Source organism: Oncorhynchus gorbuscha, linkage group LG11 (genome assembly GCF_021184085.1).
Source record: "Oncorhynchus gorbuscha isolate QuinsamMale2020 ecotype Even-year linkage group LG11, OgorEven_v1.0, whole genome shotgun sequence".
NCBI lineage: Eukaryota > Metazoa > Chordata > Actinopteri > Salmoniformes > Salmonidae > Oncorhynchus > Oncorhynchus gorbuscha.
In genome coordinates, this window is record NC_060183.1 from 48,843,931 (window position 1) to 48,871,816 (window position 27,886).

The 27,886-nt window shown below is 41.6% G+C and overlaps 1 protein-coding gene across 1 annotated transcript; it reads left to right on the forward strand.

The window, feature by feature from the left end:
- The first annotated feature begins 124 nt into the window (after positions 1–124).
- Positions 125–27,886, forward strand: LOC124048836 (calsenilin-like). The gene is made up of 10 exons (XM_046369953.1): positions 125–255; positions 19,290–19,470; positions 21,209–21,211; positions 25,165–25,289; positions 25,605–25,674; positions 26,032–26,102; positions 26,268–26,375; positions 26,664–26,768; positions 27,135–27,197; positions 27,489–27,886. Exons 1-10 carry the CDS (start codon positions 133–135, stop codon positions 27,534–27,536), a joined length of 897 nt encoding a protein of 298 aa, XP_046225909.1. The 5' UTR covers positions 125–132; the 3' UTR covers positions 27,537–27,886.

Here is a 27,886-nt window from a genome sequence, read left to right on the forward strand (position 1 = left end):
CGGTCAGAATCCCGACCAGGAAAACACCACAGCATGTTCAGAACCACGGACAGCACGTGGAAGAAGGCATACTGGTGGTGCTCTCCCTGTCTCTCTCTCTCTCTGGTGCGGTGCTTTGAAATGAGCGAGTTTATGCCTCACAGGTTACGGTTTACATCAGGATTCTCAGAACAGAAAGTGCGCGCGACTAGACGAACGCCTCAGAGCGGTTTACTGCAAAAAGCAAGAAATCAACATAACATCAACATCATGCAGGTAAATAAAAAAAATATGACATGTATATTCTGATGTGTTGTTTTAATTGTTGGAACAACCTAAACAAACTGCTCAGGCACATTCACTCTCAAGTTTGAGTTCAGTACGAGGCATATCTGCCAAATCCGTCATTCGTGCAATAAATTACCACAGAAAAAAAAATAATAATTGAGATATTGAGTGTCTCATAAAGTGGAAGCACGTGAGTGTTGTTGAATCAATCAAATGCAACAGTAACCAAACTGCTTGTTGATGCCATGGAAAAGTTGTCATGTAAGCTGCTTGGTGTATGAAAATGTATGCACTCTGGATAAGAACATCCGCTAAATTACCTAAATATAAATGTCAAATGTGTCACTGATATTGTACCTGCTCTGATAATGACTTTATTCTATGCCATGTTGTGAAAATGTCTAGGGTCAACTTAATTATATTGATTCTTACCATCTGTAGTATTGTGTGTCAGTAGCTTAATTGTGTTGTAACCATGTACTACTCAATTAATTATGAGTATCAAAATCAAACAGGCGATTACTATTTCATTCAGTTAAGACATTGTCCAAAGGCAGGCATTCAGATATCATTTAATGTATTTAATCAAGTAATGGTGTGCATATTGATATATAGAGTGACTGACTGTTGTTCAAACCATTGTAGAAATTGTGCTAGACAGAAGTCTAGTAGCTGCAACAAGCTATTTAATAATACAATAGTTGAGCTTGTTGCTGAAGTTGTAAGGTATATGGGGGGATTCTTTCTCTCTTGAAGGTGCTCAAGCATTCGGTCAGATACAGTATGTAGACATCACTCATTGCAGCTGCAGCTGGAGTTTCATTCTTGTTTTCAGCAGTTGCCTTGCTGTTTGGAGCCATATGTTGAGATTTGACATGAAAACTATTTTGGTTATGACAACTCCCTGTAGAAGCTCAATGTGTTTACTTGTGAATGTGCGAAAGGCTAATTGGGAAAACAAACGGAAAAATATGGAGCTGAAATGTCATCTTGCTTTGAGGGAGAAACAGGTCAAGAAGTAGTTGCAAGTGCCCTCCAGTTAATACACTGTAAATAATGTATAATACACAACCCCCCTGCATTATACAACACACACACACACACACACACACACACACACACACACACACACACACACACACACACACACACACACACACACACACACACACACACACACACACACACACACACACACACACACACACACACACACACACACACACACTGGGATGTTTAACTGTGATTTTTGATAATTTAACACATTTTGGTTGTTGTCTTCAAAGCAAATGCACACATTTGAATTTAGACAAGATTCCGTAAGTCAGGCATGCATCTTCCAGATGTGTGAAGGGACAGACATGCATAGTGTGACACACAAGAACAGTGCGATGTTGAACCACAACTAAAAGCATTATCCCCTTGGCTTGTGTAACAGTGACCTCATGTGATGTCCTTTTCCATCACTCATCTTTCAGCAGCTGTCCTATGCGGTGTGTCTACTAATGCATTACTGCACTTACTGAACAATATCACTTCCTCTCTTGGACAAAATGTTGACTGTGTTACAAATCAGCCATTCTTTAGGGAGTGAAAAGGACAGAAAGCTCCACAGAAAGTGGTTGTTGAATAAGACCTTAAGAATCCACTCAACAAGTTTGACTGGCAGTTTCACTAACTCCCCAATTGTAATTAAACTGTGTTCCTTGCGAGATTCACATTGGGAAACAGAGAGGAGCCCTTGATCTTTGTGACCGGAGTGGAGGTAACAACAGAGAGAAAAATTGATGAAGGGGAAACAAGGAGGGAGGACATTATCATCAGCCCAGGGATTAGGAGCACTGTGTTCTTTTTTGTTTCCTCTCTGTCTCTCTCTTTCTCTCACTCTCTCTCACTCTCACTCTCTCTCACTCTCTCTCACTCTCTCTCACTCTCTCTCACTCTCTCGGGTTGTTTGTTTCCACTGGCACTTTGTGGCACTTTAAATAGAGCCTATGGTGAGAGGCGTCTACTTTTGTACAGAGCTTGTGGAACTAGCTCTGCGATGGATTCAGGGTCCATTAGTCCATTTGAATTTGGTTGATGGTCAGGAAAGTATCCAATGCTCATGTTAATAATAGCGTATTTGTGAGGGGGAGGTTTCACACACCTAAATGTGAGCTGAAGAAAAGTAGTTGCATAATGAACATAAAGACACACTCCATTACTCTAAGCAATGTCTTCTGCACAATGACGTATAGAACTGCAAGGCAAGCCTCTGTACAGCCTCCCTTTTGTATGTACAGCATGCCTTCAAGACTTGCAGTCCACCCCCAAAGAAATGTCATACACTTTTACACTGCCTTCAGACAGTATTCACACCCCTTGACTTTTTCCATATTTTGTTGTGTTACAAAGAGAGATTACAATGGATTGAATTTTTTTTTTTTGTCAACAATATACATAAAATACTCTAATGTATATATATATTTATATTTATATATAAAGATCTTGATTAAATAAGTATTCAATACCCTGAGTCAATACATGTTAGAATCCCCTTTGGCAGCGATTACAGCTGTGAGTCTTTCTGGGTAAGTCTCTAAAAGATTTCCACACCTGGATTGTGCAACATTTGCCCGTTAATCTTTTCAAAATTCTTCAAGATCTGTCATTGGTTGTTGACCATTGCTAGACAACTATTTTCATGTATTCCCGTAGATTTTCAAGCAGATTTAAGTCAAAACTTTTTCAAAAACACTCAGGAACTGTCTTCTTGGAAAGCAACTCCAGTGTAGATTTGGCCTTGTGTTTTAGGTTAATGTTCTGCTGAAAGGTGAATTCATCTCCCAGTGTCTGGTGGAAAGACTGAACCTGGTTTTCCTCTAGGATTTTGCCTGAGCTTAGCTCCATTCCATTTATTTTTTATCCTGAAAAACTCCCCAGTCCTTAACGATTACAAGCATACCCATAACATGATGCAGCCACCACTATGCTTGAAAATATGGAGAGTGGTACTCAGTAGTGTGTTCCATTGGATTTGCCCCAGGCATAACACTTTGTATTCAGGACAAAAGTAAATTGCTATGCCACATGTTTTGCAATATTACTTTAGTGTTTGTTTGCAAACAGGATGCTTTTCTTTATTTTTATATTTGTATTCTGGACAGGCTTCATTCTTTTCACTCTGTAAATTAGGTTAGTATTGTCGTGTAACTACAATGTTGTTGATTCTTCCTACATTTTTTCATATCACAGCCATTAAACTATGTAACTGTTTTAAAGTCACCATTGGCCTCATGGTGAAATCCCTAAGTTGTTTCCTTCTTCTCTGGCAACTGAGTTAGGAAGGAGGCCTGTATCTTTGTAGTGACTGGGCGAATTGATACGCCATCCAAAGTGTAATGAATAACTTCACCATGCTCAAAGGGATATTCAATTCCCTTTTTTTACCCATCTACCAATAGGTGCCCTTCTTTACGAGGCGTTGAAAAACCTCCTTGGTCTATGTGGTTGAATCTGTGTTTGAAATTCACTGCTCGTCTGAGGGACATTGCAGATAATTGTAAGTCTGGGTTACAGAGATGAGGTAGTCATTAAAAAATCATGTTAAACACTATTATTGCACAACTTATTATGTGACTTTTTAAGCACATTCTTACTCCTGAATTTATTTAGGCTAACAAATGGGTTGAATACTTATTGACTCAACACATTTCAGCTTTTCGTTTTTAATTAATTGGTAAATACATAATTCCACTTTTACATTATAGGGTATTGTGTGTAGGCCAGTGACACAACATCTAAACGTAATCCATTTTAAATTTAGGCTGTAACGCATCAAAATGTGGGAAAAGTTAAGGGGTGTGAACCCTTTCTGAAGGCACTATCTTGGGACCGTATCTTGGGACCGTCCACAAAAGCAACGAGGGAGCGTTATGTAAATGATATAACCATTTCCACTGTAGTTGTGCCACTCAACTGTATTTTGACTGTGAGAGAGAGACACAGTGCACAGAGATTATATTAAATACAACATAATAACAGTGTTCTGAGTTACAGTGCATCCCTCTGTGACAATAATCAGCTGATCCCAGCTGTTCCATGCAGCCAGGCATTATGAGTACAACGGAAGCCTAGAGGGGTTTGAGGGGTTTGTCTCTATGACAGAAGCTGAGCTTCTATCATCTACAGTTGAGGAGCCAAAGAAATTGGACTTTGTTAGGAAGTGATCTTACGTGGGACTCATTTGATCTGTTCACTTTCTGTAAAATAAAATATGTAGAATTAAATGGAGGGTTCATATTAATTATCATAATAAAAACATATGTAGTAGCGGAATAACATTTGGGGAAATCGGGTCCAGACAGTTTCCTTATCCATTATCATTATTATTATTATTAAATATACTATCTAAACTATGTCAGGAGTCTTTTTAAACTAAGTAGAATTATAGGAAATTAGCTTTAAAACCCTCAAATTAAACAACATCAAGTTGGTGGTGTATCTAATATAGGCTATCTCAATAGACAATAATAATACAAAAGGGGGTGGGGCTTTGGCGTGTGAAAATGTGAAAAAGGGGGCACTTGGTGAAAAAATGTTTTGCAACGCCCTGCCCTAAAGGATCTGCGATTTACCAGCCAGTAGCACTGTACCCTGAAGCTTCTCAACTGCTGGCCCCTTTCTAACCAAACTATACAAAATTGGAATAAATAGTTACAATTGCTTAGGAAATATGTAAAATGAGCTCTTTCCCAAAAGGTCACAGTAGTTGAGGAACCCCTCAGGCTTGTAGATCTAAACAGAAAGAATTTCATACATTGCGATTTCAGACTCAAGGGACATGTTGACAAGATTCAAAAGTAACCACACTGTTGTTTCTATTGGATTGTTCATTGAACAATTCATACAGGCAAATCAAATATATTTGTCGCGAAATCTGCTTTAGCTCGCCAATAGGAGAAAGGAAGCAGGATTGATTGAGAGAGGAAGAGTCATCTTGGAGGAGTGTATGGGGACTATGGAGACTATTTGAAGTATTTCTGTAAAAAAGCGAAAATGTATTTGCTTGACCAAGTATGTATTATGTAGTATATAAACATTTCTCTTTGGAATATTTCTCCCACAAGAAAATGTCCTTTGTGCATTGTCTTTAGCTAAAGGCCAAAAAGTTACCTTTAACTGTACTGTAGTGATCCAGGTCAGGGCAGGGAAAGTTCATCTTTAGGGATTGTATACAGACAATCTGTATTTAGCAGTCCTGTTATGGGCCAGTTCTACTGGAGTGGTGAGTGTACCACCTGACTGTGATCCATGGCAAGAGAAGAAGGGGAAGGATGCTGTATCTGTGTTGCATGTCAATGAGCTCTGTGTACACTGTGTTCTCCTACTCTGTCAGGACCAAGGGAGATGCTACAAACTCCACACACACGGGGCGAAAGAGGGGCTGACAATGAAGAGGGCATGTGTTGGTGACGTGTGGTGATCAGCGGATGGTGCAGTCTCCCGCAGTGTGCATGATGAGTTGGATTATTAAGGGAGGATAGTTCTACCATGCTGCATCTCCCACATGTCAGGCTAAACGTTAATAATGTAGTACTGCGGATGCCAGGGCCTACATGTATGTATGTATGTATGTATGTATGTATGTATGTATGTATGTATGTATGTATGTATGTATGTATGTATGTATGTATGTATGTATGTATGTATGTATGTATGTATGTATGTATGTATGTATGTATGTATGTATGTATGTATGTATGTATGTATGTATGTATGTATGTATGTATGTGTATGTATGTGTGTGTGTGTGTGTGTGTGTGTGTGTGTGTGTGTGTGTGTGTGTGTGTGTGTGTGTGTGTGTGTGTGTGTGTGTGTGTGTGTGTGTGTGTGTGTGTGTGTGTGTGTGTGTGTGTGTGTGTGTGTGTGTGTGTGTGTGTGTGTGTGTGTGTGTGTGTGTGTGCGTTTGGGTTGGTAGGGGATGGTCTCTCTTGTCCTTGTGTTTAACACATGGCTGGTACTCAGTGTTTAACACATGGCTGGTACTCAGTGTTTAACACATGGCTGGTACTCAGTGTTTAACACATGGCTGATAATCAGTGTTTAACACATGGCTGGTAAATAGTGTTTAACACATGGCTGGTAAACAGTGTTTAACACATGGCTGATACTCAGTGTTTAACACATGGCTGGTAAATAGTGTTTAACACATGGCTGGTAAACAGTGTTTAACACATGGCTGGTACTCAGTGTTTAACACATGGCTGGTAAATAGTGTTTAACACATGGCTGGTACTCAGTGTTTAACACATGGCTGATACTCAGTGTTTAACACATGGCTGGTAAACAGTGTTTAACACATGGCTGGTAATCAGTGTTTAACACATGGCTGGTAATCAGTGTTTAACACATGGCTGGTAATCAGTGTTTAGCACATGGCTGGTAATCAGTGTTTAACACATGGCTGGTACTCAGTGTTTAGCACATGGCTGGTAATCAGTGTTTAACACATGGCTGGTAAATAGTGTTTAACACATGGCTGGTAAACAGTGTTTAACACATGGCTGGTACTCAGTGTTTAGCACATGGCTGGTAATCAGTGTTTAACACATGGCTGGTACTCAGTGTTTAACACATGGCTGGTAATCAGTGTTTAACACATGGCTGGTAATCAGTGTTTAACACATGGCTGGTAATCAGTGTTTAACACATGGCTGGTACTCAGTGTTTAACACATGGCTGGTAATCAGTGTTTAACACATGGCTGGTAATCAGTGTTTAACACATGGCTGGTAATCAGTGTTTAGCACATGGCTGGTAATCAGTGTTTAACACATGGCTGGTAAATAGTGTTTAACACATGGCTGGTAAACAGTGTTTAACACATGGCTGGTACTCAGTGTTTAGCACATGGCTGGTAATCAGTGTTTAACACATGGCTGGTACTCAGTGTTTAACACATGGCTGGTAATCAGTGTTTAACACATGGCTGATACTCAGTGTTTAACACATGGCTGGTAATCAGTGTTTAACACATGGCTGGTAATCAGTGTTTTGCACATGGCTGGTAATCAGTGTTTAACACATGGCTGGTAAATAGTGTTTAACACATGGCTGATAATCAGGGTTTAACACATGGCTGGTAATCAGTGTTTAGCACATGGCTGGTAATCAGTGTTTAACACATGGCTGATACTCAGTGTTTAACACATGGCTGGTACTCAGTGTTTAGCACATGGCTGGTAATCAGTGTTTAACACATGGCTGGTACTCAGTGTTTAACACATGGCTGGTAATCAGTGTTTAACACATGGCTGGTAAATAGTGTTTAACACATGGCTGGTAATCAGTGTTTAACACATGGCTGGTACTCAGTGTTTAACACATGGCTGGTAGTCAGTGTTTAACACATGGCTGGTACTCAGTGTTTAGCACATGGCTGGTAATCAGTGTTTAACACATGGCTGGTACTCAGTGTTTAACACATGGCTGGTAATCAGTGTTTAACACATGGCTGGTAATCAGTGTTTAGCACATGGCTGGTAATCAGTGTTTAACACATGGCTGGTAAATAGTGTTTAACACATGGCTGGTAAACAGTGTTTAACACATGGCTGGTACTCAGTGTTTAGCACATGGCTGGTAATCAGTGTTTAACACATGGCTGGTACTCAGTGTTTAACACATGGCTGGTAATCAGTGTTTAACACATGGCTGATACTCAGTGTTTAACACATGGCTGGTAATCAGTGTTTAACACATGGCTGGTAATCAGTGTTTTGCACATGGCTGGTAATCATTGTTTAACACATGGCTGGTAATCAGTGTTTAACACATGGCTGGTAATCAGTGTTTAGCACATGGCTGGTAATCAGTGTTTAACACATGGCTGGTACTCAGTGTTTAACACATGGCTGGTAATCAGTGTTTAACACATGGCTGGTAATCAGTGTTTAACACATGGCTGGTAATCAGTGTTTAACACATGGCTGGTAATCAGTGTTTAACACATGGCTGGTAAACAGTGTTTAACACATGGCTGGTAATCAGTGTTTAACACATGGCTGGTAATCAGTGTTTAGCACATGGCTGGTAATCAGTGTTTAACACATGGCTGGTAATCAGTGTTTAACACATGGCTGGTAATCAGTGTTTAACACATGGCTGGTACTCAGTGTTTAACACATGGCTGGTAATCAGTGTTTAACACATGGCTGGTAATCAGTGTTTGCACATGGCTGGTAATCATTGTTTAACACATGGCTGGTAATCAGTGTTTAACACATGGCTGATAATCAGTGTTTAACACATGGCTGGTAATCAGTGTTTAGCACATGGCTGGTAATCAGTGTTTAGCACATGGCTGGTAATCAGTGTTTAACACATGGCTGGTACTCAGTGTTTAACACATGGCTGGTAATCAGTGTTTAACACATGGCTGGTAATCAGTGTTTAACACATGGCTGGTAATCAGTGTTTAACACATGGCTGGTAATCAGTGTTTAGCACATGGCTGGTAATCAGTGTTTAACACATGGCTGGTAAATAGTGTTTAACACATGGCTGGTAATCAGTGTTTAACACATGGCTGGTACTCAGTGTTTAACACATGGCTGGTAATCAGTGTTTAACACATGGCTGGTACTCAGTGTTTAACACATGGCTGGTAATCAGTGTTTAACACATGGCTGGTACTCAGTGTTTAACACATGGCTGGTAATCAGTGTTTAACACATGGCTGGTAATCAGTGTTTAGCACATGGCTGGTAATCAGTGTTTAACACATGGCTGGTAAATAGTGTTTAACACATGGCTGGTAATCAGTGTTTAACACATGGCTGGTACTCAGTGTTTAGCACATGGCTGGTAATCAGTGTTTAACACATGGCTGGTACTCAGTGTTTAACACATGGCTGGTAATCAGTGTTTAACACATGGCTGGTAAATCAGTGTTTAACACATGGCTGGTAAACAGTGTTTAACACATGGCTGGTAATCAGTGTTTAACACATGGCTGGTAAATCAGTGTTTAACACATGGCTGGTAAACAGTGTTTAACACATGGCTGGTAATCAGTGTTTAACACATGGCTGGTAAATCAGTGTTTAACACATGGCTGGTAATCAGTGTTTAACACATGGCTGGTACTCAGTGTTTAACACATGGCTGGTAATCAGTGTTTAACACATGGCTGGTAATCAGTGTTTAACACATGGCTGGTAATCAGTGTTTAACACATGGCTGGTAATCAGTGTTTAGCACATGGCTGGTAATCAGTGTTTAACACATGGCTGGTACTCAGTGTTTAGCACATGGCTGGTAATCAGTGTTTAACACATGGCTGGTAAATCAGTGTTTACACATGGCTGGTAAACAGTGTTTAACACATGGCTGGTAATCAGTGTTTAACACATGGCTGGTACTCAGTGTTTAACACATGGCTGGTAAATAGTGTTTAACACATGGCTGGTACTCAGTGTTTAACACATGGCTGATACTCAGTGTTTAACACATGGCTGGTAAACAGTGTTTAACACATGGCTGGTAATCAGTGTTTAACACATGGCTGGTAATCAGTGTTTAACACATGGCTGGTAATCAGTGTTTAACACATGGCTGGTAATCAGTGTTTAACACATGGCTGGTACTCAGTGTTTAGCACATGGCTGGTAATCAGTGTTTAACACATGGCTGGTAATCAGTGTTTAACACATGGCTGGTAATCAGTGTTTAACACATGGCTGGTACTCAGTGTTTAGCACATGGCTGGTAATCAGTGTTTAACACATGGCTGGTACTCAGTGTTTAACACATGGCTGGTAATCAGTGTTTAACACATGGCTGGTAATCAGTGTTTAACACATGGCTGGTAATCAGTGTTTAACACATGGCTGGTACTCAGTGTTTAACACATGGCTGGTAATCAGTGTTTAACACATGGCTGGTAATCAGTGTTTAACACATGGCTGGTAATCAGTGTTTAGCACATGGCTGGTAATCAGTGTTTAACACATGGCTGGTAAATAGTGTTTAACACATGGCTGGTAAACAGTGTTTAACACATGGCTGGTACTCAGTGTTTAGCACATGGCTGGTAATCAGTGTTTAACACATGGCTGGTACTCAGTGTTTAACACATGGCTGGTAATCAGTGTTTAACACATGGCTGATACTCAGTGTTTAACACATGGCTGGTAATCAGTGTTTAACACATGGCTGGTAATCAGTGTTTTGCACATGGCTGGTAATCAGTGTTTAACACATGGCTGGTAAATAGTGTTTAACACATGGCTGATAATCAGTGTTTAACACATGGCTGGTAATCAGTGTTTAGCACATGGCTGGTACTCAGTGTTTAGCACATGGCTGGTAATCAGTGTTTAACACATGGCTGGTACTCAGTGTTTAACACATGGCTGGTAATCAGTGTTTAACACATGGCTGGTACTCAGTGTTTAACACATGGCTGGTAATCAGTGTTTAACACATGGCTGGTAATCAGTGTTTAGCACATGGCTGGTAATCAGTGTTTAACACATGGCTGGTAATCAGTGTTTAACACATGGCTGGTAATCAGTGTTTAACACATGGCTGGTAGTCAGTGTTTAACACATGGCTGGTACTCAGTGTTTAGCACATGGCTGGTAATCAGTGTTTAACACATGGCTGGTACTCAGTGTTTAACACATGGCTGGTAATCAGTGTTTAACACATGGCTGGTAATCAGTGTTTAGCACATGGCTGGTAATCAGTGTTTAACACATGGCTGGTAAATAGTGTTTAACACATGGCTGGTAAACAGTGTTTAACACATGGCTGGTACTCAGTGTTTAGCACATGGCTGGTAATCAGTGTTTAACACATGGCTGGTACTCAGTGTTTAACACATGGCTGGTAATCAGTGTTTAACACATGGCTGATACTCAGTGTTTAACACATGGCTGGTAATCAGTGTTTAACACATGGCTGGTAATCAGTGTTTTGCACATGGCTGGTAATCATTGTTTAACACATGGCTGGTAATCAGTGTTTAACACATGGCTGGTAATCAGTGTTTAGCACATGGCTGGTAATCAGTGTTTAACACATGGCTGGTACTCAGTGTTTAACACATGGCTGGTAATCAGTGTTTAACACATGGCTGGTAATCAGTGTTTAGCACATGGCTGGTAATCAGTGTTTAACACATGGCTGGTAAATAGTGTTTAACACATGGCTGGTAAACAGTGTTTAACACATGGCTGGTACTCAGTGTTTAGCACATGGCTGGTAATCAGTGTTTAACACATGGCTGGTACTCAGTGTTTAACACATGGCTGGTAATCAGTGTTTAACACATGGCTGATACTCAGTGTTTAACACATGGCTGGTAATCAGTGTTTAACACATGGCTGGTAATCAGTGTTTTGCACATGGCTGGTAATCATTGTTTAACACATGGCTGGTAAATAGTGTTTAACACATGGCTGATAATCAGTGTTTAACACATGGCTGGTAATCAGTGTTTAGCACATGGCTGGTACTCAGTGTTTAGCACATGGCTGGTAATCAGTGTTTAACACATGGCTGGTACTCAGTGTTTAACACATGGCTGGTAATCAGTGTTTAACACATGGCTGGTAATCAGTGTTTAACACATGGCTGGTAATCAGTGTTTAACACATGGCTGGTAATCAGTGTTTAGCACATGGCTGGTAATCAGTGTTTAACACATGGCTGGTAAATAGTGTTTAACACATGGCTGGTAATCAGTGTTTAACACATGGCTGGTACTCAGTGTTTAACACATGGCTGGTAGTCAGTGTTTAACACATGGCTGGTATCAGTGTTTAACACATGGCTGGTAATCAGTGTTTAACACATGGCTGGTACTCAGTGTTTAACACATGGCTGGTAATCAGTGTTTAACACATGGCTGGTAATCAGTGTTTAGCACATGGCTGGTAATCAGTGTTTAACACATGGCTGGTAAATAGTGTTTAACACATGGCTGGTAAACAGTGTTTAACACATGGCTGGTACTCAGTGTTTAGCACATGGCTGGTAATCAGTGTTTAACACATGGCTGGTACTCAGTGTTTAACACATGGCTGATAATCAGTGTTTAACACATGGCTGGTAAATCAGTGTTTAACACATGGCTGATAATCAGTGTTTAACACATGGCTGATAATCAGTGTTTAACACATGGCTGGTAATCAGTGTTTAACACATGGCTGGTACTCAGTGTTTAACACATGGCTGGTAAATCAGTGTTTAACACATGGCTGGTAAACAGTGTTTAACACATGGCTGGTACTCAGTGTTTAACACATGGCTGGTAAATAGTGTTTAACACATGGCTGGTACTCAGTGTTTAACACATGGCTGATACTCAGTGTTTAACACATGGCTGGTAAACAGTGTTTAACACATGGCTGGTAATCAGTGTTTAACACATGGCTGGTAATCAGTGTTTAACACATGGCTGGTAATCAGTGTTTAGCACATGGCTGGTAATCAGTGTTTAACACATGGCTGGTACTCAGTGTTTAGCACATGGCTGGTAATCAGTGTTTAACACATGGCTGGTAAATAGTGTTTAACACATGGCTGGTAAACAGTGTTTAACACATGGCTGGTAAATAGTGTTTAACACATGGCTGGTAATCAGTGTTTAACACATGGCTGGTACTCAGTGTTTAACACATGGCTGGTAATCAGTGTTTAACACATGGCTGGTAATCAGTGTTTAACACATGGCTGGTAATCAGTGTTTAGCACATGGCTGGTAATCAGTGTTTAACACATGGCTGGTAAATAGTGTTTAACACATGGCTGGTAAACAGTGTTTAACACATGGCTGGTACTCAGTGTTTAGCACATGGCTGGTAATCAGTGTTTAACACATGGCTGGTACTCAGTGTTTAACACATGGCTGGTAATCAGTGTTTAACACATGGCTGATACTCAGTGTTTAACACATGGCTGGTAATCAGTGTTTAACACATGGCTGGTAATCAGTGTTTTGCACATGGCTGGTAATCAGTGTTTAACACATGGCTGGTAAATAGTGTTTAACACATGGCTGATAATCAGTGTTTAACACATGGCTGGTAATCAGTGTTTAGCACATGGCTGGTAATCAGTGTTTAACACATGGCTGATACTCAGTGTTTAACACATGGCTGGTACTCAGTGTTTAGCACATGGCTGGTAATCAGTGTTTAACACATGGCTGGTACTCAGTGTTTAACACATGGCTGGTAATCAGTGTTTAACACATGGCTGGTAATCAGTGTTTAACACATGGCTGGTAATCAGTGTTTAACACATGGCTGGTAATCAGTGTTTAGCACATGGCTGGTAATCAGTGTTTAACACATGGCTGGTAAATAGTGTTTAACACATGGCTGGTAATCAGTGTTTAACACATGGCTGGTACTCAGTGTTTAACACATGGCTGGTAGTCAGTGTTTAACACATGGCTGGTACTCAGTGTTTAGCACATGGCTGGTAATCAGTGTTTAACACATGGCTGGTACTCAGTGTTTAACACATGGCTGGTAATCAGTGTTTAACACATGGCTGGTAATCAGTGTTTAGCACATGGCTGGTAATCAGTGTTTAACACATGGCTGGTAAATAGTGTTTAACACATGGCTGGTAAACAGTGTTTAACACATGGCTGGTACTCAGTGTTTAGCACATGGCTGGTAATCAGTGTTTAACACATGGCTGGTACTCAGTGTTTAACACATGGCTGGTAATCAGTGTTTAACACATGGCTGATACTCAGTGTTTAACACATGGCTGGTAATCAGTGTTTAACACATGGCTGGTAATCAGTGTTTTGCACATGGCTGGTAATCATTGTTTAACACATGGCTGGTAAATAGTGTTTAACACATGGCTGATAATCAGTGTTTAACACATGGCTGGTAATCAGTGTTTAGCACATGGCTGGTAATCAGTGTTTAACACATGGCTGATACTCAGTGTTTAACACATGGCTGGTACTCAGTGTTTAGCACATGGCTGGTAATCAGTGTTTAACACATGGCTGGTACTCAGTGTTTAACACATGGCTGGTAAATAGTGTTTAACACATGGCTGGTAATCAGTGTTTAACACATGGCTGGTACTCAGTGTTTAACACATGGCTGGTAGTCAGTGTTTAACACATGGCTGGTACTCAGTGTTTAGCACATGGCTGGTAATCAGTGTTTAACACATGGCTGGTACTCAGTGTTTAACACATGGCTGGTAATCAGTGTTTAACACATGGCTGGTAATCAGTGTTTAGCACATGGCTGGTAATCAGTGTTTAACACATGGCTGATAATCAGTGTTTAACACATGGCTGGTAAATAGTGTTTAACACATGGCTGGTAAACAGTGTTTAACACATGGCTGATACTCAGTGTTTAACACATGGCTGGTAAATAGTGTTTAACACATGGCTGGTAAACAGTGTTTAACACATGGCTGGTACTCAGTGTTTAACACATGGCTGGTAAATAGTGTTTAACACATGGCTGGTAATCAGTGTTTAACACATGGCTGGTACTCAGTGTTTAGCACATGGCTGGTAATCAGTGTTTAACACATGGCTGGTAAATAGTGTTTAACACATGGCTGGTAAACAGTGTTTAACACATGGCTGGTACTCAGTGTTTAGCACATGGCTGGTAATCAGTGTTTAACACATGGCTGGTACTCAGTGTTTAACACATGGCTGGTAATCAGTGTTTAACACATGGCTGGTAATCAGTGTTTAACACATGGCTGGTAATCAGTGTTTAGCACATGGCTGGTAATCAGTGTTTAACACATGGCTGGTAAATCAGTGTTTAACACATGGCTGGTAAACAGTGTTTAACACATGGCTGGTACTCAGTGTTTAGCACATGGCTGGTAATCAGTGTTTAACACATGGCTGGTACTCAGTGTTTAACACATGGCTGGTAATCAGTGTTTAACACATGGCTGATACTCAGTGTTTAACACATGGCTGGTAATCAGTGTTTAACACATGGCTGGTAATCAGTGTTTTGCACATGGCTGGTAATCATTGTTTAACACATGGCTGGTAAATAGTGTTTAACACATGGCTGATAATCAGTGTTTAACACATGGCTGATAATCAGTGTTTAACACATGGCTGGTAATCAGTGTTTAGCACATGGCTGGTAATCAGTGTTTAACACATGGCTGATACTCAGTGTTTAACACATGGCTGGTACTCAGTGTTTAGCACATGGCTGGTAATCAGTGTTTAACACATGGCTGGTACTCAGTGTTTAACACATGGCTGGTAATCAGTGTTTAACACATGGCTGGTAATCAGTGTTTAACACATGGCTGGTAATCAGTGTTTAACACATGGCTGGTAATCAGTGTTTAGCACATGGCTGGTAATCAGTGTTTAACACATGGCTGGTAAATAGTGTTTAACACATGGCTGGTAATCAGTGTTTAACACATGGCTGGTAGTCAGTGTTTAACACATGGCTGGTAGTCAGTGTTTAACACATGGCTGGTACTCAGTGTTTAGCACATGGCTGGTACTCAGTGTTTAACACATGGCTGGTAATCAGTGTTTAACACATGGCTGGTAATCAGTGTTTAGCACATGGCTGGTAATCAGTGTTTAACACATGGCTGGTAAATAGTGTTTAACACATGGCTGGTAAACAGTGTTTAACACATGGCTGGTACTCAGTGTTTAGCACATGGCTGGTAATCAGTGTTTAACACATGGCTGGTACTCAGTGTTTAACACATGGCTGGTAATCAGTGTTTAACACATGGCTGATACTCAGTGTTTAACACATGGCTGGTAATCAGTGTTTAACACATGGCTGGTAATCAGTGTTTTGCACATGGCTGGTAATCAGTGTTTAACACATGGCTGGTAAATATTGTTTAACACATGGCTGGTAATCAGTGTTTAACACATGGCTGGTACTCAGTGTTTAACACATGGCTGGTACTCAGTGTTTAACACATGGCTGGTAATCAGTGTTTAACACATGGCTGATAATCAGTGTTTAACACATGGCTGGTAAATAGTGTTTAACACATGGCTGGTAAACAGTGTTTAACACATGGCTGGTAATCAGTGTTTAACACATGGCTGGTACTCAGTGTTTAACACATGGCTGGTAATCAGTGTTTAACACATGGCTGGTACTCAGTGTTTAACACATGGCTGGTACTCAGTGTTTAACACATGGCTGGTAATCAGTGTTTAACACATGGCTGGTAATCAGTGTTTAACACATGGCTGATAATCAGTGTTTAACACATGGCTGGTAATCAGTGTTTAACACATGGCTGATACTCAGTGTTTAACACATGGCTGGTACTCAGTGTTTAACACATGGCTGGTAATCAGTGTTTAACACATGGCTGATAATCAGTGTTTAACACATGGCTGGTAAATCAGTGTTTAACACATGGCTGGTAATCAGTGTTTAACACATGGCTGGTAATCAGTGTTTAACAGATGGCTGGTAATCAGTGTTTAACACATGGCTGGTAATCAGTGTTTAACACATGGCTGATAATCAGTGTTTAACACATGGCTGGTACTCAGTGTTTAACACATGGCTGGTAATCAGTGTTTAACACATGGCTGGTACTCAGTGTTTAACACATGGCTGGTAATCAGTGTTTAACACATGGCTGATAGTCAGTGTTTATCACATGGCTGGTACTCAGTGTTTAGCACGTGGCTGGTAATCAGTGTTTAACACATGGCTGGTAAATAGTGTTTAACACATGGCTGGTAATCAGTGTTTAACACATGGCTGATAATCAGTGTTTAACACATGGCTGGTAATCAGTGTTTAACACATGGCTGATAATCAGTGTTTAACACATGGCTGGTAATCAGTGTTTAACACATGGCTGATAATCAGTGTTTAACACATGGCTGATAATCAGTGTTTAACACATGGCTGGTAATCAGTGTTTAACACATGGCTGATAGTCAGTGTTTATCACATGGCTGGTACTCAGTGTTTAGCACGTGGCTGGTAATCAGTGTTTAACACATGGCTGGTAAATAGTGTTTAACACATGGCTGGTAATCCGTGTTTAACACATGGCTGATAATCAGTGTTTAACACATGGCTGGTAATCAGTGTTTAACACATGGCTGATAATCAGTGTTTAACACATGGCTGATAATCAGTGTTTAACACATGGCTGGTACTCAGTGTTTAACACATGGCTGGGACTCAGTGTTTAACCCATGGCTGGTACTCATCCCCACCATGGCAGCTGACTCTGATCTTTTATTCATGCTGTTTTAAGGAGTGTGAATTATTGAGTGAGTTCCTCAGTGCTCTGTACGCCTTGGCTTCCTTTCATATTCAAATAGGAGATGAGGAGTTTACGAGGGGGCTGGGAATCTCCCCCGATATTTTGCTCCATTCTCTCCTCAAATAATGTAACAAAACAAGAACGCATGTGTCCCGATTTGCGCATGCATACATACAAATACACACGCATACATACACACGCATACACAAACACACGCATACACACACACACACACACACACACACACACACACACACACACACACACACACACACACACACACACACACACACACACACACACACACACACACACACACACACACACACACACACACACACACACACACACACACACACACACACACGTTAACAGAGAATATCTTTTACATAGTCACACACATACAGTACTCTGCCATGCACACCCATACATACTAGTGGGCCTTCCCTTCCCCATCAATCCAGGGGTGATAAAGCTTCCTCTCTCCTTATCTATTATTTTCTTCATCCATGTCATCCTACAGCCCATTCTCCTCTTATCTTCAGTCACAGCATCCTGCATGTCTTCAGCCTCGGTGAACTGACTGAACTGACTAACTATGATATGTAATGCGTAGGTGGCAAGTTGAAAGAATTGACCACTTTAAAGGATTTTTTTTCATTTTGTTGTATTGAAAATAAAATTCAGAAATGTTTCATTTACATTAGTATTCACACCGCTGAGTCAATACTTTGTAGCAGCACCTTTGGCAGCGATTACAGCTGTGAGTCTTTTCTTATTAAGTCTCTTTGAGTATCCACACCTGGAACATTTGCCCATTTATTCTTTTAAAAAACTCTTCAAGCTCTGTCAAATTGGTTGTAGATCATTGCTAGACAACCATTTTCAGGTCTTGCCATATATGTTCAAGTAGATTTATGTCAAAACTATAACATGGCCACTCAGGAGCATTCACTGTCTTCTCCTGAACTTTTTTAGGCTTGTCATAACAAAAGGGTACCATCTCAGCGGTCTTCGAGTGTCCACCCTGACATTGGAAGGTTGGGAGGTCGATCCCCGGCCGAGTCATACCAAAGGCTGTATAAATGGGACCTGATGTGTCTCTGCTGCTTGATACTCAGCATTAAGGAGATAGATTGTTTGATATTGAAAGAAAATGAAGGCCCTGCAATAGATTAGCGTCCTGTCCAGGGAGTGTATTTGTACATCACTTGCCAAGGCTCGTGCAAGGCTACAAAGTGGTTGAATACTTATTGACGCAAGACATTTCAACTTTTAATTTTTAATTCATTTAAAAAAAACATAGTTCCACTTTGACATTATGGGTATTGACAAAAACATCTCTAAGCCATTTTAAATTCAGGCTGTAACACAACCAAATGTGGAAAAAGTCCAGGGGTGTGAATAATTTCTGAAGGCACTGTATAACTTTCGAAATACAGCCGCTATGATGCATTTTGCAAAAACGCACAATCATACAGTATGATGCAAAATGCATGGACAAAAATAGATTAATGAAACAAAAAGTGGAATAGGGATGGCTTATGGATGGCTTTTTTGTACACATTTTCCGTAATATCATGTTCTTTCTCTTCCTCCCCCTCTCTGTCCAGCCTATACATTCTTCTCTGTGGATCCTCTAACCCTTCTGTACCAGCAGTCTTCTCTGTAGTGTCCTTACCCCTCTCTCTGTCATCTGTTAACCAAGTTAGTTCTGTGTCCCCCAGGCTGATGGAAAAGGAGTGGACGGTGGCTTGCTGCCTGATGCCAACGGGAAGGAGCCCAGCCCAGGAGGACAGAGGGAAGACAGAGGAAAATGGCAGAAGCCCCGAATCACTCGTAAATCTCTGATGAAGTGCTGCCTCGTCAAATGGATCATTGACAGCACCACAAACACTCAGGGGCCAGGTAGGTCAGGGACAGTGCCAAACTTACATGAGGCTCAGTCATCCCAGCTACAGAGTTGTATGTGTTCTTTCCTGTGTGGGATAGCTGGGGTGGAGTGAAGACGAAGGCAGAGGAGAGGGGGAGGGGATGCAGGTAAGATTCATTTGAATGCGTCTACCCCCATTTTATAGGACTATATTTTAACTCTGTCATCTCTCTTACTGTCTCTCAGTGGACTTCTACTGTGCTAGCCACTCATCCTTTTGTGTCACTTCAATATACTATCAATAAATCTCTATTCGTTCTCCACAATGAGACTTGCCCTGTAAACTCTCCTCCTGTAAACTCTCCTGTAAACTCCCCTGTAAACTCTCCTTTAAACTCCCCTGTAAACTCCTTTAAACTCCCCTGTACACTCTCCTGTAAACTCTCCTTTAAACTCCCCTGTAAACTCTCCTTTAAACTCCCCTGTAAACTCTCCTTTAAACTCTCCTGTAAACTCCCCTGTAAACTCTCCTTTAAACTCTCCTTTAAACTCCCCTGTAAACTATCCTTTAAACTCTCATTTAAACTCCCCTGTAAACTATCCTTTAAACTCTCCTTTAAACTCCCCTGTAAACTATCCTTTAAACTCTCCTGTAAACTCTCCTTTCCTTTAAACTCCCTGTAAACTATCCTTTAAACTCCCCTGTAAACTCTCCTTTAAACTCCCCTGTAAACTCTCCTCCTGTAAACTCTCCTGTAAACTCCCCTGTAAACTCTCCTTTAAACTCTCCTTTAAACTCCCCTGTAAACTATCCTTTAAACTCTCATTTAAACTCCCCTGTAAACTATCCTTTAAACTCTCCTTTAAACTCCCCTGTAAACTATCCTTTAAACTCTCCTGTAAACTCTCCTTTAAACTCTCCTTTAAACTCCCCTGTAAACTATCCTTTAAACTCTCCTGTAAACTCTCCTTTAAACTCCCCTGTAAACTATCCTTTAAACTCTCCTGTAAACTCTCCTTTAAACTCTCCTTTAAACTCCCCTGTAAACTATCCTTTAAACTCTCCTGTAAACTCTCCCACTCTCTCCCTTTTCTCTTCTTTCCTTTTCCTTCAGTTATTTTATTAGGGATTTAGAAAGCTTAAAATGATCATTGAAATAAAAGTCCCAGTGTTGACAGTAATGTACCAGTCATCTCTTAGTGGAGGGAAGCTGCCTCCAGAAAGAAACTATGGCCATTCATTTTGTCAAATTGGTAATGATCAATGACTTTTGTTTCAAAGCCTTTGTGGATGACTTGCTATACCCTTTTTTCAGGAACATGTACAACACATGCAAAAATATATTGTTAAGTAAATAAGGGTGTTGTTGAAAGAGTACATTATTTGTTTTTTTCTGTCCAGCCCCTGAACTAGTTTGATATTTGTAATTTTTTTATGGGTGGGAGTATGAGCTGAATATGGAGGGAGTAGCAGAGTGTCTGTTACTGCTTGTACCCCCGGTATGCCCTTGTTTTCTCTATCTATCTAAATTATTGACATTGCCCTTCTGTGTATGCAGACTGGGGCTAACATGTACATGTGCACTCACCAGAGCGAAGAGACCCCCAACCACCCCCCCCCCCCCATGTTAACCCCTCCACTGCCCTGCCCTGCGTCAACTCTAAGCCCTTTCCAGTAAGGAACCACCAATACAACCATGTCTAGGCATTGCCATCTGCTGGATAGTATTAATCATTACATGACACAATATAAGTACTCTCTATGTACACCAGATGGTAGTCACACACTCTGGCAGTCTTAGAACCTTTCATAGGGAGGGAGGGAGGGAGGGAGGGGGAGGGAGGGAGGGAGGGGGAGGGAGGGAGGGAGGGAGGGAGGGAGGGAGGGAGGGAGGGAGGGAGGGAGGGAGGGAGGGAGGGAGGGAGGGAGGGAGGGAGGGAGGGAGGGAGGGAGGGAGGGAGGGAGGGAGGGAGGGGGCTGGGTTGTACTGTAAGCAGATGGTTGTGTTTTTGTGAGTTGCTGTCGTATGATTGATATTCTGGGGCTATGGGCCTTCATGACGTTCTCATTACTGTTTACATTTACATTTAAGTCATTTAGCAGACGCTCTTATCCAGAGCGACTTACAAATTGGTGCATTCACCTTATGACATCCAGTGGAACAGCCACTTTACAATAGTGTATCTACATATTTTAAGGGGGGTGAGAAGGATTACTTTATCCTATCCTAGGTATTCCTTAAAGAGGTGGGGTTTCAGGTGTCTCCGGAAGGTGGTGATTGACTCCGCTGTCCTGGCGTCGTGAGGGAGTTTGTTCCACCATTGGGGAGCCAGAGCAGCGAACAGTTTTGACTGGGCTGAGCGGGAACTGTACTTCCTCAGTGGTAGGGAGGCGAGCAGGCCAGAGGTGGATGAACGCAGTGCCCTTATTTGGGTGTAGGGCCTGATCAGAGCCTGGAGGTACTGAGGTGCCGTTCCCTCACAGCTCCGTAGGCAAGCACCATGGTCTTGTAGCGGATGCGAGCTTCAACTGGAAGCCAGTGGAGAGAGCGGAGGAGCGGGGTGCGTGAGAGAACTTGGGAAGGTTGAACACTAGAGCTGCGGCGTTCTGGATGAGTTGTAGGGGTTTAATGGCACAGGCAGGGAGCCCAGCCAACAGCGAGTTGCAGTAATCCAGACGGGAGATGACAAGTGCCTGGATTAGGACCTGCGCCGCTTCCTGTGTGAGGCAGGGTCGTACTCTGCGGATGTTGTAGAGCATGAACCTACAGGAACGGGCCACCGCCTTGATGTTAGTTGAGAACGACAGGGTGTTGTCCAGGATCACGCCAAGGTTCTTAGCGCTCTGGGAGGAGGACACAATGGAGTTGTCAACCGTGATGGCGAGATCATGGAACGGGCAGTCCTTCCCCGGGAGGAAGAGCAGCTCCGTCTTGACGAAGTTCAGCTTGAGGTGGTGATCCGTCATCCACACTGTTGTTATTACTGTTTGCTCTGAAGAGTGCAGAAATGCCGATATGCCAGCATTAAGCCTTGTCCGTCTTTAATGAAAGAGATAGATCAGCATTTATAGGGAGCATGTACATTTTGTTGCTGTCTTCGTTTTCAATGGTTTATTACAAGAGCTAACCTTGTACTGTATGCATGGACACAAGGCTCTGCCTGACACTGTTGTGGCAGTACATACGGTTATAGAGACATCAGTGGATTAAAAACGCTCTGTGATCATTCTGATGGTAGTGGTTTGGTCACCTGTGCTTGCTCTTTGTAGGAATGGAGTTGAAAGTGAGGATACTGTTATCTTTAAAACACAAATGTTTGACATTTATGTGTTTGCAAAGTAGTACTCGGAAATTATGAACAGGGGCTCATTTGTGGGACTGTGTTCCCGGTGCATTGGTGCAGCTGTGCTTCAGTGGTTTCCCTACAGTGTCCACAAGGTGCAGCACCTTGATGTGCAGCATAAAGAAGATTGCGTCCAGTGGCTAACTCCATCTAAATCTCTCTCTGGTAAAAATGCATTTCTGGCCTGTTCCCATTCCAGTCCTAAGACCAGTATTTTGCATCTCATTGATTTATCCTCCCCTGCTCCCTCTCTCAGCTCCTGCTTAAACTCTCTCCAATAAGATGTGCACACTCACCAGTTATGAACTCTACCTCTATTCGTATTTTTTACAGCCTCACACTCACCAGTTATGAACTCTAAGATTTTTTACTGCCTCACACTCACCAGTTATGAACTCTACCTCTATTCGTATTTTTTACTGCCTCACACTCACCAGTTATGAACTCTACCTCTATTCGTATTTTTTACTGCCTCACACTCACCAGTTATGAACTCTACCTCTATTCGTATTTTTTACTGCCTCACACTCACCAGTTATGAACTCTACCTCTATTCGTATTTTTTACTGCCTCACACTCACCAGTTATGAACTCTACCTCTATTCGTATTTTTTACTGCCTCACACTCACCAGCTATGAACTCTACCTTTAACTCTACCTCTTTATAAGGAAAAATAATTAGGGCACTATGTCTACCTCCACTATTCATCTTGTTTAAGGTCCCTTAATAAACTTAATTGAAATATCAGTTTGTTGAATTAGAACCACAATGTGAGGTTTCTTTTTGAATCCAGTGTTATGTTGGCTGTGTGAATGGGGAGATAGACACAGGCAGCGCCACACAGGGCAGGGCAGACTCCTTCACTCTAAGTGCTGCTGGTCATATTCCAGCCATCAGTGGATGTGGATCAATGCCTGGTTTACAGCTTTACATCATCCTTGAAATGCCTGGGAAAACAAGGAAACGCTCAGACCGTCAATTAGAAACTATTAGTAAAAAAAACACATAATCTCTCCGGTCTCGCCCTACTCCCCTCTCTCATCTTCCTCTCTCGCTCCAACTGGAGAATGCACTAGAGGGATAATTCCTTTCTTGATGGACCTGTAGGACATACTTACCCAAAAAGGGAGACACAGGGGGTTCAGCCCTTAACTGGTGCAGAGTGTGTACTAAGGAAGATACTTCACAGAGGATGGAGATATTTGGGAGATGAGGAATCAAGTGGTATATGTTTGTTTTCAACTCAATACCATGCACTGGACATGGATTTAGAGGGACTTTTTGAAGACAAGAAGATATTATCATCAAACTCACCTTTTTGCTTTTGCTGGATATCAAGGGGTTAAATGAAGGGCACCTGGAACAGAGTGACTGTTAATGGATCTCTACCTTCACTGGATCTTCACCGTCTTCATCACGAGGAGCATCGTCACCTGAGAGTTCACTTCCTTTAACACTGAGTGTGGGTGGGAAAATGGGGGGAGTAAAGTGTGACCAATAGATTTCAGGGTTCGCAGCTATTTTTCAGACATCTTGTTCAATTGTTTGTTTTGATGTTTTCTTAGACACACACATCCAGCAGCAAATATTTGTTAAGTTGTGGAAAACGCATCCAATATGTTCAGAGCTGGCCAATAGCAAGCTGATAAAGGTTCTTATTCAAACAAGTCAGCCATGGTGCTGGAAGGCATGGAACTGATTGCAATTACTGTAGTCATTGGCCTGTTTTTTGTAGTGTTCAAGCAGTTTGGTGTCTGGGAGCCCTTGACATTAGATGGTAAGTAACAAGGAGAGACTCTATAGTGCCCTGTTCTTTTCAAGGCCATTATATTCCTCACAGATAGACAGAAGCTTCTTGTACTGTGTTGGTGATAGTTGAAGATATACATGGATTTCAGTGTTGTCACTTTATGAGAGAAGACGGGTTTCCACTGCAACTCTAGATAAACTGCCTCAAGACAACGAAGGTTTCATGTCTTATTACTGGTTTATAGAGAAAGAAATGACTTAAACCAAAATACTGTGACTGTCTGGCTTAATCTGATTGTATGTGTTCCCCCCTTCTCACTTCCCTACACTTCAATTTCTCCCCTGTCTTCCTCTCCCCATTCCTCGCTCTGTTTGTTTGTATTTCATAGATGGTGAGCACACACACAGTAGTAACTCCCTGTATTCGTCATTTCCTTTTGTCATTCATTCATCATCCTCTCCCACTTTATTGTTCACATGTCCACCTTCTTTTTGCCAAAATATTGTACACCATTTTCATCAAATCCACATTCTTCCCTCCCTTTCACCTTTCACCTCTCCCCTTCTCCCGACTCTCCTTCATTTCCCTGGGTTCTCCTCCTCTCTCTCTCTTTCCCTCTCCTCTCTCAAACAGAGAGTAGCGACTGTGAATTGGAGCTTTCTACTGTTCGTCACCAGCCTGAAGGCTTGGAACAGCTCCAGGTCCAGACCCAGTTCACCAAGAAGGAGTTGCAGTCACTCTACAGAGGCTTTAAAAACGTGCGACTGGGACTTGGCTGGGCGTAGAGCACCGAGTGGGAGTGGGATAGAGGTTAAACACACACTGTCAGGGACTTGAAGGACTGCAAAGATATCATCTTACAATATGTTTGATACACTCGCATAGCTACACACATTTATTTACACAGATATTTACACTCACTCACTACGAGCTGTTACACATATATTAGCCGATAACAAACCGTTAGATATATCTATTTTCATAGATATTTAACTACATTTATAAATACATACAGCGCATACAAGTTAAGCACTTAGTACTTATTAAATGTATTTTAATTTCCCTCTGAACAGGAGTGTCCCAGCGGGCTGGTGGATGAGGAGACTTTCAAGAACATCTACTCACAGTTCTTCCCCCAGGGAGGTAGGAGTCTGCCCTCAAGTGATGTAAGGGAGGCACAATGGAATAGTACTGCAGATAGGTAGTACTGCAGATAGGTGGGAGACTCCCTTTCAACTGCTGCTACGTTGTCAGCTCTTTCAATGGGCTGTGATTTAACAGAGAGCATTATCATACTGTTTTGTAATCAACATTTGATAAGAAATTGAAGATTCTGACAACTCGGAACCTCACCTATTGATTTATATATGCTATAAAGACTGACCCATTTCACCCAGAGCGACCGTCAAAGTGGATAAAAGTGGAAAGAGAATAAATAACCAGCTGTCACCCACTGTATACCTGCCTAATGTGAACTACATTATCGGTATCCCTTCTCAGATGCCACCACATATGCACATTTCCTGTTCAACGCATTTGACATGGACAGAAATGGCTCTATCCGTTTCGAGGTAAGCAAAGCTCCTCTTAAATTAGGTCAGTTGTCCTCCGCGTATAAAACCTTCTAGAACAATCAACGTTTGCCATCCCGATAACATGCTCAATCTAAAAAACAAATTGCCTTCAGTAGATGAAATACTTCGACAGTCAGTAAGGTTTTCTATGTTTTTTTGCAGGACTTTGTGATTGGACTATCTGTACTGCTCAGAGGTTCAGAAACAGAGAAACTCCGGTGGGCCTTCAATCTGTATGATATCAACAAGGATGGCTACATCACCAAGGAGGTACAGTGTAAGGTCGTGCATTTCCTGTTTGTTGCATAGAGATGCTCTTCTGCTAGACATAACACTCCAAGACCTGGCGCTGACTCATGACTGTATGTGTGTGCGTGTGCGTGTGTGTGCGTGTGTGTGTGTGTGTGTGTGTGTGTGTGTGTGTGTGTGTGTGTGTGTGTGTGTGTGTGTGTGTGTGTGTGTGTGTGTGTGTGTGTGTGTGTGTGTGTGTGTGTGTGTGTGTGTGTGTGTGTGTGTGTGTGTGTGTGTGTGTGTGTGTGTGTGTGTGTGTGTGTACAGGAGATGTTGGCCATAATGACGTCCATCTATGACATGATGGGCAGGTATACCTCTCCTAGTGTACGAGATATTGATCCATCTGAGCATGTGGACAAGTTCTTTCAGGTACATAAGCCCCCAGTGTATGACCCCCTCCCATCTCACCCCATGTCTAACATTTTACCTCGATTAACACCTTCTGTCCTTATGTTTGTGTTGTTTCTGTCCTAAAGATGTATTTTTTGGCTATTGTGTAATAAGAACTCTCGTCTGTTTGAGTTTTCCCAACCTAAAAGCTTAACATTTTGTTACTGTGGAAGCGCACAACCGGCCCAGCGTCGTCCGGGTTAGGGTTTGGCCGGGGTAGGCCGTCATTGTAAATAAGAATTTGTTCTTAACTGACTTGCCTAGTTAAATAAAGGTTAAATAAAATACAAAAACTGTAGTTCTGTATGTAATCGTATGAGATATTTAATGGCTTAGCTTTTTCAGAAAATGGATCGGAACAGAGACGGGGTGGTGACCATTGATGAGTTCATAGAGACTTGTCAGAAGGTAAACACATCCTCCACAATCTTTACTGATGAAAAGATGTACTGTACATCATGTTAGAATGCCCAGACAAGCCACATGCTATTACATGGCTTTAACTCGCCTGGCTAACATTCCAGGTATTCCTGTAGCTGGCAGACAGCAGGTTAACTGACAGGTTTGTCTTACAGAACCTGTTCATGTCAGAGGAACACAAAGCATATGAAGAGCTAAGAACAGTTCTGCCATAAGTAGTGTTCAATTGACATTGTGTCCTAAGCAACTGATTTCTCAACTTTTCATTTCTCTCACCAGGATGAAAATATCATGGCCTCCATGCAGCTCTTTGAGAACGTCATCTAGGTCTAGGAACGGAAGGAGAACATGGATAGAAGTATAAGTCCTGAAGACCTTTTATTGCTTCCGATACCAGACCCTACAAGCCCCTCTACACTTTAACCCCTCACCGTTTGATAATAGAAAAATATTCACACACATCGAGATGAGGACAGTAAACATTTGGCAGGGAGCATAGGGAAATGACATTTTAAACGTTTGATTCCACTACGTACTGTATATGGTAAAATAATCCCTTCAATGGTTCTATTGACAGTAGAGGTCGACCGATTATGATTTTTCGATGCCGATTATTGGAGGACCGAAAAAGCCGATACCGATTAATCGGGCAATTTAAAAAAAACTTTTTGGTAATA